This window comes from Cucumis melo, chromosome 11 (genome assembly GCF_025177605.1).
Source record: "Cucumis melo cultivar AY chromosome 11, USDA_Cmelo_AY_1.0, whole genome shotgun sequence".
Classification (NCBI taxonomy): Eukaryota; Viridiplantae; Streptophyta; class Magnoliopsida; order Cucurbitales; family Cucurbitaceae; genus Cucumis; species Cucumis melo.
The window spans coordinates 14,789,171-14,807,021 of NC_066867.1; the positions used below are offsets into that span (position 1 = coordinate 14,789,171).

Below are 17,851 nucleotides of genomic sequence, written 5' to 3' on the forward strand. Positions count from 1 at the left end.
CATTGTGTAGACAAATTTAAACGATCGTGTACCAAAAGAATTACAAAAATCGTTTAGCCAATTTTAAGCGATTGTGTACCAAATTTTGAAAAAAAATCGTTTAGATTTGGAACGATCGTGTAAACAAATTTAAACGTAACAAAATTAAACGATAGATTAAAAAAATAAATTGTAGCCAAATCTAAACGATCGTGTACCAAATATGTTACATGCGCATTGTTGACGACGTGGTTGACGGGACATTTTTGGTATATTTTGCGGTGGGCCTGTGGACTTTTTCCATTTTTGATATTGTTTTATAACAAAACGACAAAATATTTACACTGTATAGAACAATTCCGAAAATGGAAAAAGCCTATAGACGCATTGTGAAAAATACAAAAAAGGCCCCGACAACTACACCGTCAACAACGTGCGCGTAATCTATTTGGTACACGATCGTTTAGAGTTGGTTATTGTTTGGTACACGATCTTTTAGTATTGGTCGTTTAGATTTTGCTACAATTTATTTTTTCAATTCTATCGTTTAATTCTGTTACACGATCATTTAGTTTTGTTATGTTTAATTTTGTTACGTTTAAATTTGGTTATCGTTTAGATTTGGTCTAAATCTAAACGATTTTTTTTTTCAAAATTTGGTACACGATCGTTTAAATTTGATTGAACAATTTTTTTAATTCTTTTGGTATATGATCATTTAGATTTGGATATGCGATGATTTATTTTTTTACACGATTGTTTAATCATTTACATTTGGCTATTCCAATCTAAATGTGACTACTCCAATCTAAATGATTTTTAGAAGATTCTTTATGCGCGATCTTTTAGATTTTGCTATTTTTTTATAAAAGAAGACATGAAAAGAAATCGCAATAAAAAAAGGAGGAAGACATGCAAAGAAATAGCACAACGAGAAAAGAAGGAAGACAATAAGAAATTGCAACTAAAAGAGAAGAAAGCTGCTACGACAAATTCGAAATATTTAAAAGATGACTAAGTTTGTTACGTATAAAAAATTTACCCAGGAAGGGCTATTTTAATAAAAGATTCTACATAGAATCCATTACCGTGTGGCTGAGCTGGCACGAGGGTTGGACGATAAATCTTCGCTTCCTAATCGACAGAAAAAAGGAAGAAAGGATTTTAATAAATAAAAAGAATTCGAAAGTTCTGAACCCTAAGGACGGGGAAGATATGAATTTGCTGGAGCAAGGGTTGATGAAGAAACTCAGTCTCCAACAGTTTTTGAAGCTGCTTTTTCCTCTCTTAATCCAATGGAGATTCACTTCCACTAGTGTCTTCCTTCGTATTACTATTTCCAAGTTTCAAAAACTTCTTCCTTGAATTTTCCGTAGTAGCTTTCGGCTTTTTTTTTTTCTTTTCCTTTTTGGCTTGAAATGGTGAGTTCTTTTCGCTTCAATGTAGTTTGAACTTTATTTCCATGCTGTGTTCGTTCCTCTAATTCGATTTCTTGTTTTTGATTAGTCGGGTCGGGTTGATGGAGGAAGGGATCGTTACCGAAAAGATTATATGTCGAGATTTGACGAGAAGCCACAGTCTGGCCATAGCAATAGCAGCAATCCTCCCTCGAGACATCTTTGGGTTGGAAATTTGGCTCATGTTGTAGTTGAGCGTGATCTTAGCCGCTACTTTTCACAGTTTGGAGAGCTTGACAGTATTGCTTTCCAGCCCAGTAGGAGCTATGCTTTCATCAATTTCAAAAGGGATGAAGATGCAATGGCTGCCATGAGAGAGCTTCAAGGTTTTTCTCTTGGAGGGAATCCCATTAAAATTGAGTTTACCAAGGCGGTTAGTCTTGCCCCAACTTATATAATCTATCTGTTCCTTTCTTCAAATTCTTTTTTATGTTTCCTTATTGTATATCTTTGATAAATATATTTATTTATTGGAAAACTTCAGTATGAGAAATTATGACATGACACCACTTCAACTCGTGTACCTCTTTACTAAGTCTAATCCAAATGCTCTCTCATAACTCCATACAAGACATTGCTGACCACTCAATTTCTTGGCTCTAACTCTAGGCCACCCCCAAACTCACTGAACTACGCGACTTTGATCACTTCTCCAGAGTATCATTGTAACAGAATTCTAATGTTTTATATAGTCTCAATCAGTTCTTAATCTCAACTGGCATTACCTAAAATGTTAAAGCTTTAACTGCTCGGTGTCATATGTAATGCCTTCCACTTCGTTTGCCTTGAAAATTTCTCTTGAGTTGATTACATACAAGATCTATGGATCTCAGTTGACCCATAAGGACATGACGACAAAGCAAGTGGCATTACATTCTTCAATCAAAACGACGAAACACTCAACAAACTCACAAACATGCTTAATTTAACACCCCTAGGCAACAAAAGAAATGGCTAGGCCAAGGAATAACTTCATTTATGTAAAAGATAGAAACTTGTATTTTGTGATTTCAATAGCATGGACTATGACAGCTTAAAAACGTGCAAGAATCAAGGAGCAGTATGAGTTACATTTGCTACAAAAAATAGACATACATTGTAGTTGAACAGTCCTTTGATCTTGCACATTCTTTTAGTCATCTTTGATTCTTTCTTCATGTTGTGATCTAATCATCCCTCTTATCACAGCCCAAGAGTTTAGACATGCTTCACAGGTGCAAATTGAAATAACAGATTCAATGCCTTCTCAATCTAGAACAATAAAGCATTGTAACTTACATGCTATTCCCTAGTATTGACAGCAAGCAATATATTGAAGAAATCTCAAGAATATAATGATATTGTAATTTAAGAAAGCTTTTTGCAGTTTCAGAAACAAGTCTTTCAGATTCCAATGTTAACAGTTATTAATTGTTACAAATTAATGTCCAAGGAAAAAATGTGTACTTTTTATGTTCTTTCACAGCAAATCAGCAAAAGCATCTCCTTGACCAACTGTTTAGACATAACCTATTCAGATTTCTAAGGTTGTAGTGTATTGTTTCATAGTGTATTGTTGAAGTGTGTACCTTTGCATTGTGCATACCTATTAAATGGTAGAAATGTGTGCCATCTGGAAAATTGGAGTTTGTCTCTGAAGATTTTTTTTCTGAAAAAGCTTCAGATATTCCTAGTTTGTAGCACTAAAGGTCTTCGTGACATACCAACCATTAGACAAGCAGATATCAAAATTTCTAATTAAACTTTAGAGTATCAGGTTCAAACCCCATTATTATGAAAGCCCCTATGTTTTTTTGGCTACGAATGACTGAATTTATTGGTATCACTCAGAGAGAAAATATCCATGGATAAAAGGAAGATCTGAGTAATTTACAAGTGTCACATAAACCCCAAATTTCCTGCACTATACTTATTTCATCTAATGAAAAGGGAAATACTGGGAAAATATAATTATCTAAATTCTTTGATGAACAAAATTATCATTGCATTGGACTTCTTTACACAACCTTTACCTTTTAAGGGGACATCTTTAACTTTGAATATCCCTTTCATCATCAAACAAGAGTATATTGGGAAGCCAAAACAATTTTGACATCTAAGCTAATCATCATTACGCATACAGTTGTTCTGAACGTAACCACACGTCAAGAGTTTGTATGAGAACTACTGAATTCAACATCATATAAGCAGAATCCAGCACATTAATATATTATTATTCATTATGCTGCTCTGTTGTTTTGAACATAACCACACATAAAAAGCTTGTCATAGAACTACTGAATTCAGCATCATGTAAGCAGAATCCAGCACATTAATATGTTATTATTCATTATACTGCTGTATTGTTTTTCTTCTAATGCATCTTTAGGTTTTAGTGTAGCAAATAACAATGTGTAAACGTGTTTTAGCATGGGAAGAATGATGATGTTACTGTAGAAAGTTTGAGATTATTGTAGAACCTTACTTTTTCTGCTGGTGGATACGTCCGTAATTTGCAGCTTCTCATCATCGAATCAAAGTCTTAGACTGAATCAGATGTTTGCAATTTGACATGACCATTCAATGTAACATAATGCAAAAGCTCACAAGACATAGTTCAATTGACTTTTTGTGCTGTGTTATTTTTTATCTGAAGTAATCAAATATCTACTAATGTATGGATACTTTCACATTCAAAGAACACTCAATATGTAGCAAGAAACAGAGGCTGTCTTTTCAATTTTCTTGATCATATTTCTCTTTCCATTGTGATACTCTTCAAAGAATGTTGAAAATTCTGAGGAAATTCTCAGAAACATGTTGAGAACCCTGGGTACATCATTTATTTTCTCCGTTCATCTTATCTTGAAACACAATGAAATCCTGATATAGGAGAGATGCATTTTATATGTTGCTTAAACCTTCCAATGAAGCAGAAGTGTGTATATTGTGCTAAACACAATACCTAAGTTGTATGAGTTCAGAAGAGGACTGTTTGGCAGCATACCTGAGTTGTATTAGATCAATTTTACTTATGAGAATGAGTGAAAGAATACAAGAAATATGTGACTTCTCTTGATCAGAAGCACTTCTTTTTAATTAAAAACTTTAAAACATGTTACTGCGATCTGTACTAAAAAACATGGTAAACTCTTATATATATAGAAAAGATGTATAAAGGGATACGAAGAGAACTTTCTAGTTAAGTCCTAAATAGAAGTTTGTAGCATTTAGGTGCAAAGTAAACACTTCATGGAAGCTGGATATGTGGTGCTGAGCTAAGCATGACCTTCAACGAAGTATGGAGTGAAACAAAAAGGATATATGCAATGTCCTTATCTTATTCTAACTATACAAACACAGAAGTTTTATTGCTCAATTAATCAGAACTAAAAAACTCAAGAATGGTAAATTGTCAATACGTCATACAATGGATACCTCAGTACACACCAAACCAAAAGTCCTATGGATTATTGTAGGAGGCTTGCATTTTGTGAAAGGAACGGTTCTTTTGTGCCTGATTTAGGGAAGTCCAGCACATATAATATTGGTTCTTGCAACAGCAGGTGTGGTGTACTTGATTGAGTGTGAGATCTACATGAAAATTTGATTGCACATACGTACATTTTCTTCCCTTTAACAGATGTTTCGTATGGTGTCTAGTAGACAGCCTTCTGTGTGGGGCTCCCCTCTTGATATTGGGACTTCTCTCATGGCCTTTAGGGTGTTTTTTGGGATTGGCTTAATATTGCTTTATATGTCTAACAAAACAATAGTTAAATAAGAGTTATGTTTATAGACCTTGGTGAATATGAGCTGAAAAAGGTTAGGCTTTGTGTGGCGATGGCTTACCTTTTGGAAAATTTGTTTCTCTAGGATTGATTTACACATCAAGAGTTCTTCATAGAACTACTTGATTTCAACAACATGTAATCTATGATGGGTTTTACATTGGAGGTTTCTTTTTCTTCCTCTTAATTCAGTACATTAATATTATCCATTATACTGCTCTATTGTTTTTCTTCTAACTCATACTTAGGTTTTAGTGTAACAAATAACAATATGCAAACGCATTTTAGCATGGGAAGAATGGTGATACTACTGTAGAAAGTTTGAGATTATTGTGGAAGCGTACTTTTTCTGCTTGTGAATGACGTCCATAATTTGCAGCTTCTCATCATCGAATCAAAGCCTTAAAAAGTTGCATAGACTAAATCACATGTTTGCAATTTGGCATGACCATTCAGTCATGGTTCAATAGGCCTTTTGTGCTGTGGATTTTGTCTGCAGTAATCAACATTAAAAGACTAAACACATAACAAGAAAGAGACACTGACTATTCAAATTTTTACCATATTTCTCTTTAATTAGAATTTTGCTCGCAGGATAAGCCATCTGCATCTTCACGCGATGAAGACTATTCTCAACATCGAGAAGAAAAATATTATGGAGCGAGGGGTTCTTTCTCACAAGGACGACATGTTAGTCCTGACCAGTTTTATCCTGAAAAGTCCAAAATGAGCGATAAAAATACAGAGCCCAGTGAAGTGTTATGGATAGGATTTCCAGCATTGTTAAAAGTGGATGAAATGATATTAAGGAAGGCCTTTTCACCGTTTGGGGAAATTGATAAGATTACAACATTCCCTGGGCGGACATATGCTTTCGTTCGTTTTCGAGGTGTGGCATCAGCTTGGAGGGCTAAAGAGACTCTACAGGGGAAACTATTTGGAAATCCCCGAGTACATATTTGTTTTGCAAAAAATGATTCTGGTTCATCAAACGGTGGAAGGAGCTCAATAAATGCACCTCTTTCTCCAAGATCTCCTCACCTCTTCTCAAACATGGATTCTGGAGATTTTGATTCCCGTGGTTTTAATAGGAAAAGTAATTTATGGACTAGTGGGAACAATGGGTTCGAAATAAAGAGGTCTGGAGAATTCTCATCAAAATTAGGTCCATCCCTAGATAGGTATGAACATGGTAGTCCAACAAAAGAAAGAGGTCCTTTAAATAACTTTCCTCAGAGACTTCCACAACCTAGTCCATTTTATGACGATCCATGGGACTTGCCAGAGGATATGAACTTGTATCATGGGTCCAAGAAATTGAAGACTGGAGCCTTTCCCCAAGATAAAGAGCTCCCTGAGTACCCATTATCTGATTTGGAACAAGATAAACGTATTATTCCAAAGTTATATCCTGATTTTCCCCCATCAGAAACTTTTGATAAGAAGATGAAGTCTGGGCTACCTTTAGGGTATAAACAGACTCCAGATCGGCCTATAACCATGCCCGTATCGTATGGAGAAAAGAGTGAACATTGGAGGGAACCATACGATAATTTTCAGGATCCTGATTTTCTGCCACCCAATGATGTTGCAAGGAAAAGGTTCTCTCCTGATTCAGAACAGTCAACTGTAAAAGAGTGGAAATGGGAAGGAACCATTGCAAAGGGTGGAACACCTGTTTGTCGTGCTCGCTGTTTTCCTGTGGGAAAGGTTCTGGATATACTGTTGTAAGTATTTGATATTCCTTTTTATTTTTTTTTACAAAAAATCATCTTTAATTATAATGCTAACTTTATTTGCTCTCATTTAGCCTTGGGCATTAACAAGGGTTAAATGCACTTCTCTTCTTCTTCCAGTAACTCCACGAACCTCTTTCCTTTATTTTTTTTCCTACTATTATAATTCCATCTTAGTTTTTGCTTTTCATCGGCTCGTATTATTTTCCATGTATTTATGAGTGACATATTCACTGTCTATTTGTTTATGATATAATTGTTAGAGACAGGTTTTTCAGTTTCTTTTGATTTAAAAAATAAAACAGTAGTTATTATTTGAATCGAGAGATAAAGCATGTAGAAAACTGAAAATTTTTGTTGTTCTGGCTATGATTTGTGAAGTTTTCATTAAATGATTTAATTATGAATTAAGGTGAGAAACTTTGTACTTTCACGGTAGCTGTAGTTTTGAAGATGAAACATGTTAAGCAATCCTTTGTCTCGATTTTTGTTTTGTTCTTTTTTATATGCATTTGGACTCATTATTTAGCATTCTAAAGAGCAAAACATTCAGATGATTTTACCCAAAACCTCCCACAGTTTTATGCGATCAGATTTGCTTCTATTGTAATTTGACTTTCATGGAATTCAAAGGGCTGTCCATAAATTGTATGCAGATGGTCCAACGAGACTTTAATCTCGCCTGTGAAAAATGTCCTATTAACTCATATAGATCACTTGTGAAATTGGTCTCGTATTTTGCAGGCCAGAGTTCTTGGATTGTACTGCAAGAACTGGTCTAGACATGCTTTCAAAGCATTACTATGAAGCAGCTAGTGCTTGGGTTGTTTTCTTTGTACCTGAAAGTGATTCTGACATCGTACTCTACAACGAATTCATGCACTATCTTGGTGAAAAGCAACGAGCAGCTGTTTCGAAGTTGGATGATAGAACCACCTTGTTTCTTGTACCACCATCGGAGTTCTCAGAAAAGGTGCTCAAAGTACCAGGTAAATTGAGCATTTCAGGAGTAGTTCTGAGGTTAGAGCGTCCCGGTGCCATTACAAGACCTCCTCCTTATCAAAATGAAACGAAAGATGCAAACTTGTTACCTTTACATAGTGAAACATTATATACAAAATTACCTGTGCCTCCCGCCAGGTTTGGCCCTGTATCACCTTTATCCGATCTCAGTAAATCAGGAATCAATAGTACACCCTTGCCGAGGAATGTTGCTACTTCAGCTTCACCTGTGTTATTTCATGGTTCGGCCCAGTCTGCTGGAAGTTTGTCTGACCAATATGTTGACAACAGGCATGAGTATTCAATTCAACAACAAAATGCCATGGGACCAAACTCGAGTTCTCTCAATCTACAGAATTCAATGTTGGATATTCGAAATATTCAACCACAACCTTCCAACAATTCAATGGATTCTGTAATTCAAGAACGTCATTTTGTCGATCTGAGGGAAATTCGGGAAACGGGCTCCAGTAATTATACTTTATCAAATCAACAAGAAATGAAGCCAGCAGCTTCTTTAGCTACGACTCTTTCCTCCCTACCGCCGGACCAACTGGCACAGTTAGCATCTTCTCTACTTGGGCAGCAAAGGCAGATGGCAAATATGTCGAATGCAACTATGACTGAAGAATTGAGGCAGCGAAACTCGGTCAATGAATCTGTTGTGCCATTGGCAAGGTACCAAAATGTTCCTTTCCAGATTAATCTGATGAACTCTGAGCCTCAGACATCCCAAATTGTTCAAGCTCCACATATACAACATGTACAACAGCACCAGATGTTGAACGCGACTGGTGGACAGCTTATGGCACAAAGAGAGGTTCAGACAGAGGCCTTAGGCAATAATCACCAAGAAGTTCAAAACTCTGATGTGCGTGGCGAAGCAGAAGCAGATCCACAGAAACGCCTCCAAGCTACTCTGCAGCTGGCAGCTGCTCTTCTTCAACAAATTCAACAAGGAAAAGGAAATTGACCAATCTTGCTTAATCACGTGAAACAAACTAATGTGGAGTATCAAAGCAATGGGATAGTCATCCTACAAATGATGTGAAGGAATTAACCGATTCTAAAAGGGAACTAACGCATCATTAGCCACTTGTCAACGGTAATAATTGTCATCCTAAATAACAAGGCTTGTTTTCTCATGTTCATTTTCTTTTAACTTGTTTATAATATGTTGATTAGCTGGTAGTTAGTTAGTAGCCAACAGCTGCTGCTCTGATGCTATTAGAAACAGGAGGCATTTATGATGGTATTGCTATTTTGTTTTTTTTATCCCCATCTTGAAATTTTGTTGGTCTTTGTTTTTTTCCTTAGTTACGACCACTTGAACGTTCCACTTGGTTGGCTCAACCATTTTTCACACTTCGTATGATGTTTTTTAATTCTGTGAATGTGATGATGCGTTTGGCTAGAATATATGATATTGAAGTTCGTTTCTTGGTTCTGCTGGAATATCCAAGAATGCTACATTTAATTGATGAGAGAAATGGAAGTTTGAGAATGAATAATAATAGTCAAAATGCAGTAAATTGACTGGGTCTTAATGAGGTTGCGCATTTTTCAAATGAATCAAGCATAACCAAAGCATACAATAAAGAAAATGATGTATTTGGTAGGATATAATATGAAGCAATGAGAATTATTGCAAAAAAAAAAAAAAAAAAAAAGAAAAAAACACGGGCGGTCTATTTTATATTTTATTCAGTTAAATGAGCCATGGCTTGTATTTAATCTGTAAACAAAATAACCTTGATGCCTAACTGCCAAAAAAAAAAAAAGAAAAAAAGGTTGTGAATCCGAGAGAATGATATTGTTCTTAAAACTAAAAAATTTCTCATTAGCCTATAGAGAAGTTAAATCTAATTGAATCTCAAAGGTTCTCTCTCAAGCTAAATACACCTCGATGATGATGATGATTACAAGCAACAAAATAAAGCATCATGTAAGAGGGTAGGCTAATCCAGATAGCATTGAACTCTCTGCTGAAAGAAAATCAAGAAGCTGCTTTTATTGATTTTTATATAAAGAATAATAGAACAGTAATCCTTTGTAATAACATTACAACAATATAACCTATGGAAATAGATTGAACAAATACGTTAATAAATTCGTAAATAGTAAATAAACCTATACACCTACGCTACGGTATGTATATGAATATTCATGTGAATTGAAGAAGGCACAGAGTTGAAACTATCAAAGATATAAATAAGTGGCAGTGTCAGTAGCATTTGTGGAGTCCCTACAGAGAATTGAACGAGCTTCAACAACTGAACGAGGAGGATCAATATCTTTTTCTTGAACTGCATTTCCTAGTAATCGTTGCATTTGAGAAGCAAATGTATCATCCAATATCTACACACACAAAAGGTAGACTCATTGTGAGCTCAAGATGATGAATTATTTTCTTGCTGTTGGTGAGCACAAAGAAAGAGTTGAGTAGAATAAGGGTGGAAATTTGCATACCCCAAGAGCGTAATATGACCCATTGTACCATACTCTGTTTTCTTTCCTGCCTTCCAGAAATTTCAAGACAATCTGTTCCAAAATAGTATGGTTGCAATAACTAAATGGGTTTTCGAAATTCCAATGTAAGTGCATAAAGATACTTAGAGATACTTAAAAAAGTCATTCCAAAGTTTACCTGTCCCATCCTGTCCCAGAGCCCTCGACACATTGCAACGAATATAAGACCTGTGAAAACCTCGTGCAAGTTTGATATGGAGTCAACGAGTTGAGAACTTAGCATTTGCATTCTTTCACGAACTTCATGCTCCCCTTCTTCTTCCCTCGTTTCCTCCAAAATCCTTTTCAGTCTTGTGTTTCGGTTGGCTTGCATCTGATGATGAATTCAAGATAATAAGGTGTGTAGAAATTGTAAGTGATGATTATATGTTAATGGAGATTTTTTCATTGACTAGATTGATTGATCCTTTGAACTAAGACACAGTGCTACGGAAGAATAATTTATAACTGAGAATAAATATAAACACATTCTATGTCATCGGGGAATTATAAAGTGATGTGAGCTTACATTGCATATGAGCTTCCCTACAGTTGCCTGTAAGTAGTTTTTGTACTTCGTCCTCAAAAGAACCGTGATTGCATTCATTTGCTCTCCAAACAGTGACTTCTTGTCTCCCACAACAGGCATATAGGAAGCCCACGACTTCAAGATACCTTCAACTCTAATATGTAGGACATCTAGAATTCTCTTGATGGTATTCAGGAACATTCCCAACTGTTCAGTTAACGGTAATAAAAATGTGAAAATCTCATGATATATGTGTGTGTGTGTGTGTGAATAAAACAACAAACTACAAGTATGTTGTATTATCTGAAGGGTGTTTTTGTTATCTAACTCAAGCTGTTGTTTCGAATTAGTCCGAGTAGTGAGAAGTGATTGAAAATATACACTTCCTCAATTCTTCTCTAGCAACAACAACAGTTTTACCCATATCCCCATATGACTAGAACTAGGTACCGAAGCTGACAAGGAAAAGAGGAAACCTACTTGATTAGGAACGGAGTAAATTGCCATTGATTGTCTTCTTGTTAGCTTCTGGACGTGCATATTCAGCCTCTTTGGAATGGTATCTTTCAGTGGTGTCAAGATATCATTGTATTGTTTTTCAAGTGCTTTTAATATTGCTCTCTCGACATTGGCAACAGCCTATAAGGAATCAGCAAGGCCAGTCAATGCTAGTGAATATATCGAAAAAGGGAAGGGAATTTAGAATCTTATAAATTTGGGCATTGACTGACGCCTATAAACAAGTCATTATGCAAAACAGAATGTAGTCTGATATGATGGTGGCCTCTGATTTCAGTCTTACATTTTCTAAAATCAATGAATACTGAGGCCATCGATTGATCACTACTTCATACTGAACTAGTGAGTCTCTTATTTTCTCATACATCTCCTCTGGAAAGGGCGAGGTGGAATGATGTGTTGACACACCAGACCATGGCACCTGTGTCAGTTGATCAAATCAAGAAAATTTGCTTAGGGGCTGGATGGTAACTTTCTTTGTAGGAAGGATGAATGAGCTACTACAACACTGAGAAACCGATGTAGACTTGCAATTTTGCTTCCTAATAAGATACTGAGATAGAGCATACCTTTTCTGCTTTACATAGATCCAGTAAACTTAGTTGCATATCCTGTACCCACACCATTATATAGCTGTGGAATAGATTTCTAGAGTCTACCCCACCCTGCACAGGACTGAAGGATTCCCAATGTCAGGACAAAAAATGAAATTTCAAGCACAATCTTCTCATTTTTATAACACAAACCTGATATTCCATGATTCAAGGCTTCTTTCAAAATCAGCAGTAGCTACTAAAAGCTCATTTACATAAGGCAGTGGACCAGATGGAGGCCATGCAGAGAGGAATCCCCTAAGCCTGTTGCACAACTCGGTACTGTAAACAGCGGCAGTGATGTTTGACAGGTCAATCGAACTGTGACAAAATGGTAAAATATGTCAGGGCATATTGAAGGCATATGTGTAGTAATATGCGAACTTCGTCCCAACTTTGTAAAATCTTGTCAATTTCATTATCTTTGCTAGCGTGTACTGTAATATACCTTGGTAGTATATGCTGATTATGAATTTTGATATCAGCCTGAATTTCATCACGAACATTTTTACATAGCTGTTTCATCTTCAAATATGCCGTGGATATGGTAATTGGATCCATGAGAAGACCTTCAGAGTTTCCCGAGACAAATTCATCAGTCTCAACCATGTACTTTCGACACCGTTTTTTTGCCCCTCTCTGCAACAATCATGGGAAATTGCATTGCTTATCCAAAGTCTCAAGAAAGTATAGTTCTATGTGAGTTCAAAAACGGATGGTACCTGAAAATAGTTGCTCAGCATATTCTGGGCATCTCGAGAGAGTATATCATGTAGCTGCGTGTAGAGTTTCACTGCTGGAGTTAGAGCAGGTGCTGCAGAGTCTTTTATTGGACCAAGTAAATCTGCCAACCCCGTGGGTGAGTTTTCATCTAATGACTTGTAGTTCTCAAAAACATTTGCCAACAGACTCTCAATTTGAGTTTCACAATCCAGCAGTATACTTCTCTGGCAAAGAGAATGTACTAATTAGAACCAAAGATTCATCATTGGAGGGACGGATAGTTAGGCCATTCCCCAAAAGAGAAAGAACTAATTGGAGTCTCTCTAAAGAATAAAGAACATGCCATTTTGGAGGCAAAAAAATGCAAAATGAATAGCAGGTTTGCCAGTCTATTCTGAATAGGGTGAAAATCTACTTCTCTCAAGCTACATCTTTACCATTTTTATGAGCTTCTTAATTGCAACTTTCAAGCTACACCCTTTTAAATCAACTATGTTTTCCTGGGTAATCATCAATTGCACGATGTATAAATCCAAATTTCCAATCAAAAGCTACACAAATCCGTACAAGTTCACACTATACAAACCCAGACTTATTTTCCTATGAGGCAAATATGGATAAATAACCCTCATTTTCAAGAGATGCTTACTATCGTGATGTCTCTTATATGGGTATATGGACAAACATACCTCTTGTCGAGTTAAACTTTTATCGCTTTTGGCCTTCATTATGGGTTCAAGTAATTCATTTACGAGCTCTAAGCAATCTTTAGTTGGAGTAGCCACATTCATGATGTGAGAAAGATATCTGCGCACAAGGAAGAACTAATTGATAGATTTCCAAGAATATGAGTTATTGATCTTCTTAAATTGCGACTCTGCATATTCATACCTGATCCTAGTGTATGAGTCAGAAACTCCATAGTACTCTGCAAATTCAGTCAACAACCACTTCCAAAGTCCACCAATCCTAAGATTTGTGGAACAAAAGTGTTGTGCACGCATAGCAGCCTCTAGCAATAAATCATAGGCAAGAGTTTCTACTACTGGTCCACTCTGTATCATAGGGGGAACCACAAAGGATCAGTCAAACCCAGCCCCAATCCCATCCACCATTTTGAACAAAATATATATATGCCTAGTAATTTGCTTCCGTGTAAAAGCTTGACTTCATTATTGGTGAGGAGAAAAAATTACCTTCATATGATTGTTCTCCTCACTTGTCATCGTATGAACAATAGAAAGCTGAATTTTTCCAACACATTCCTGGTCATCATGGTATATGGGCCACCACCGAATCCTATCATTCTGCATGTAATGGGTGAAGTCAGTTCATTTTGTACTGATTGATCAAATGCAGAAATCATAATGTTACTTACGGTGTTATCGATCAAGGAGGAAACTGAAATCGTAGTTCGACCATGGGTATCTTTTTTAACATCTTGGATTTCTAGCAAAAGAGTATCTCCTGGAGCATCTGGGAAACTGAAGTCACAAATGCATCATACAAATAGAATACTAGAATCTTGTGATCTCTTGCTTAACGAGTTAAGCTGTTAAACTAATTATGAGAAAATAACAGGACTTACAAGACATGGTAGTCTCCACTGCCAGGGTGCAAGCAAACAGCAGAATCGGACTCCAGATCAGAGCCTTCCGTAGCACTCTTCAATTGAAACAAGCACGATAATTGTTCTGAGAAACATTAAAATAGTACATCACCTTTATACCGTGGAACCGGAAATTATTAAATCCTTGGTAGTTATCTGGCTTTTGGTTTTGGAAAATTAGATCGGTCAACATCCCACCGGCCACCTCCAAATGTCTTTACTTTGTTATCTACTTGCAACCAATATTTTTCATAAACCACTTTCTTTTGGGAACTTGGCTAATAATTCAACTCTAATGAAAACCATGGTAAAAAAAACTTACAAAATCACTTAAAAAAACGTACAAAAGGAACTTATCATTTTTCAACTTGGTGAGAGATTAAAATGATAGGAAAAAAGGATGCAAACTCGGGACTAACTGCAAACCTTCTGTAGTAATTGTGAACGAAGCCTCTTTTAGAGAATTTATGCCATTTTTCACCAAAGCTGAAATATTTCGAATATACTCTGCTCCTACTTGCATATAGATTGAGCCTCTTTGTGAATACGTGTTCATCAGTTTTCTCTTTGGTATCAATCTAAGCTTTTTCACTGTCATTATCAAAAGGAAAAAAAGATCATGGTCAATCAATATACTAACAAAATATTGAATAGGAGATTGTTTCGATTTCTAAGCCTAGGGAGCGATAGAACCAGCAGAGAATTGGTCGTTCACTAAACTGGAATGTGAAAAGCATAGTCCTCATAAAAAGCAGGAACTTCATTTTAATAGATTGTTAGAGAACACAACACATAACCAAGTAAACCTCTAGGAGTTATCTTTTCTTTTGATAGAGAACTAAACCACATAACGGCTTAAAATATGGTGGACTCTTCTGAGAAATCTATCCGTACCTTCCACTCTTATTTTTCCGACTACTTTCTTCGGGTTCAGAGTTACTACTTGTTCTGAATGCTCAGTGTTCCTCCCCCTTTCAGTTGGTTGTGCAAGCCGAGGTTGCAATAAAAACTTATGTAATCTACATAGTTGTCAATTCATAGAAAAAACCCATAACCCATAAGAAGAGGTCCACAATAAACGGTACCATAAAGTTACAAAATGAGCAGTGTTTAATCAGAATGGACAAGAAAGATGATTCTTACCCAAAAGCATTTCGAAGAATCAGGCACCCGTTGCGTAAAAATTCTGGTGAATCAGTGCAGCCTCTTTCCCATGCTTGTAGACACAACCGAATACAAGCATCATATGCAAGTAGCGTTTGCCAGGCATGTTGACCACTGCAATTATGAAGCTCAAAATGGGCAAGAATGTTAAAGACCAGTAATAATCAAAAGTACCTTAAAGCAAAATGATAAAAACAAACTAATGAATAGCTATCTGAATCTAGAACCAAGAGGAGTAGAATTCATTAAGACCTTGTGCTGTAACAGGATGAAGGATCTGGATAGTTTGCTTGAAGATTAGAGATATATGAATCTTTACCTACAGTTGAAGTTCTGTTCACCCAAAGAAGATTAAAAAAAGAAAAACAAAGCTAAAAGCTCTATCAGATAAAAGTAGTCCACTACAAACCACTAAACCTTTCAAAATTTTGGGTGGTTCCTGGAGAACAAGCTTTCCAATCTGTCAAAACTTCTTTACAACCATTAAGACCCTCAGGTGCCTGCAATGGGCATGCAGTAGCAGTTTGATCAATTTCACTTGAAGCTTCTGAATCTCGTCTAGTCTGACTTTCGCACTCTGTGCTTGTGTCTTCCCCACCTCCAACATCAGCAATTGGAGGTGCACTGGGGGTTCCTGCCAGATCTTCAAATAAACGTGCATGAACTTGAGGACCCTGCAACAATCAACTCACTTCAGCTGAGAAATTTTGCAACAAACAAAGAGAATTAGAAAGGATTTTGAAGGTTTTGTCTTACACGAGCGCTGTGAAAGCGGACTTGATTCTGCCTCTGACTTCCATAATTAGGAGTAGAAAAATTCTGGGGGAAATTCCTTAATCCCAACTTCCCATCATGACATCTTCTTAAATTAACAGGCACTTCAATCCTGAGATTTTCCTTCAAATGCCCTCTATTGATAGAACACATACTTCGGGTTCCAGGTGCTTTAATCCCACCGGAATATACACTAGACTGGTAGCTAAATGCATCTTCATCAAAATCCTGAAACCCTAGGCCATCGTCATCAGAGTAATCTCCATCTTCCTCAAATGGAACCGAAGCAATACTTTCATTAATGTCGTAATCTCCATCGTCGTCGTCTTCTTCATAGTTGTGGGAGGGAGAAGCCAAACTATGAAGAGGAAGCAATCCAGAATGGAATTTCAAAGGTGGCAAAGCGTGAGAAGACATGAATCCGATTGTATTATATGCCAAAGGTGATTTAGGAAATAGATCGGGGCTGGTTTTTTCCGCAAGAGGAGATCGAAGTCGAGTCTCATCTTGGAGTGTTGTATCCCTACCCTGTGGGAAGACAAGTAATGATTTGAGACGTGAATCAAATACAGAGAAATAGAAAGAAAAAAAAACAAGGAGTTGGAGAAGAATGAAGAGTACCTTTTTGATCCAGTTAATAGCAGTTTCATCAAGGCCATCTGTGAACATGTTGGTTCAGCTGGAACAGAGAGTGAAAGAGGATGAAAGAGCTCAAGGAAGAAGAGTTAAGGATATTCAAAGAAAATGATGATGATGAAGAAAAAGATGAAGAAGAAGAAGAGGGAGCGTGACAGCGCATTCGCGCAGTGGGTCTTTGTTTCTTAACGGCTAGTTTCTAGATTTTTTTTTAAACAATAATAATAATAGTTTACGAAAACCGAAAAAGAGAAACATTTTCTCTATATTTATTTTAGGGTCACTTATATAATGCCCGTATAACAAGTCTATTGAGGTAACTTTTTCTTTTCATAATTCCTTATTTGTCCTTAATCTTTTAAAACAATCCTTAATCTTTTAAAACAATCTTTCAAATCTGATTTTCTTCTTTTTTCCATTTTTTCACGATCGTTATTTCCAAGTTATTTATCTCGTCTTTTATATATCTTTCATCTTGATCATTTATTGTCTTTTTCGTAATTTTCGACAACATTCGCTCTCATATATTTTTCGTCGTTTCCGTTTTGTGATATCTTTCATCTTCGATAACATTGTTTCTCTTCTTGTCATCTTAGGCAATCAAAATCGTGTATATTGCTCTGTTAATATCGTCTCAGTTATTTTGGTTTCGATGAGTATTCTAAATATTATTTTTTCTTTGAACTATTTAGTTAATTATAAAATTTCGCTGAGAATTATATATTTCGACGTGAAGGTAAAATATTTAGAGTATGTAGGTATTACCGTGAGACATCCTGTATTTGGTTATGAAGATCGTTGAAGATTTTGATTATTGTTTACGTTGATTTAAGAATTTATATTTCAGTATGA

The 17,851-nt window shown here is 36.2% G+C and overlaps 2 protein-coding genes across 2 annotated transcripts; one reads left to right on the forward strand and one right to left on the reverse strand.

Moving 5' to 3' along the window:
- The first annotated feature begins 1,126 nt into the window (after positions 1 to 1,126).
- Positions 1,127 to 9,219, forward strand: LOC103490426 (flowering time control protein FPA). The gene is made up of 4 exons (XM_008449920.3): positions 1,127 to 1,400; positions 1,486 to 1,809; positions 5,801 to 6,933; positions 7,687 to 9,219. Exons 1-4 carry the CDS (start codon positions 1,398 to 1,400, stop codon positions 8,915 to 8,917), a joined length of 2,691 nt encoding a protein of 896 aa, XP_008448142.2. The 5' UTR covers positions 1,127 to 1,397; the 3' UTR covers positions 8,918 to 9,219.
- A 717-nt stretch (positions 9,220 to 9,936) lies between these two features.
- LOC103490427 (uncharacterized) lies at positions 9,937 to 17,207 on the reverse strand. Its single transcript, XM_008449921.2, has 22 exons — positions 16,985 to 17,207; positions 16,346 to 16,891; positions 16,007 to 16,263; positions 15,842 to 15,922; positions 15,569 to 15,703; positions 15,320 to 15,444; positions 14,852 to 15,016; positions 14,405 to 14,510; positions 14,195 to 14,300; positions 14,013 to 14,123; positions 13,708 to 13,871; positions 13,506 to 13,623; positions 12,816 to 13,040; positions 12,542 to 12,732; positions 12,247 to 12,414; positions 12,070 to 12,175; positions 11,784 to 11,921; positions 11,462 to 11,620; positions 10,982 to 11,188; positions 10,592 to 10,786; positions 10,414 to 10,485; positions 9,937 to 10,302 (listed from the first exon to the last, which is right to left on the reverse strand). The coding sequence occupies exons 1-22, from the start codon at positions 17,030 to 17,032 to the stop codon at positions 10,144 to 10,146; spliced, it is 3,582 nt and encodes a 1,193-aa protein (XP_008448143.2). The 5' UTR covers positions 17,033 to 17,207; the 3' UTR covers positions 9,937 to 10,143.
- Between the last annotated feature and the right edge of the window lie 644 nt (positions 17,208 to 17,851).

Excerpts from the sequence above, each read along its gene's own strand:
- LOC103490426 (XM_008449920.3), top strand. Across the intron at positions 1,810-5,800 it reads AAATTGAGTTTACCAAGGCG|GATAAGCCATCTGCATCTTC; the intron begins GTTAGTCTTGCC and ends TTTTGCTCGCAG. Across the intron at positions 6,934-7,686 it reads AAGGTTCTGGATATACTGTT|GCCAGAGTTCTTGGATTGTA; the intron begins GTAAGTATTTGA and ends CGTATTTTGCAG.
- LOC103490427 (XM_008449921.2), bottom strand. The coding sequence starts at position 17,032 with ATGTTCACAGATGGCCTTGATGAAACTGCTATTAACTGGATCAAAAAG. Across the intron at positions 14,301-14,404 it reads AGTGGAGACTACCATGTCTT|TTTCCCAGATGCTCCAGGAG; the intron begins GTAAGTCCTGTT and ends TTGTGACTTCAG. Across the intron at positions 10,787-10,981 it reads TAGGGAAGCTCATATGCAAT|ATGCAAGCCAACCGAAACAC; the intron begins GTAAGCTCACAT and ends ATTCATCATCAG.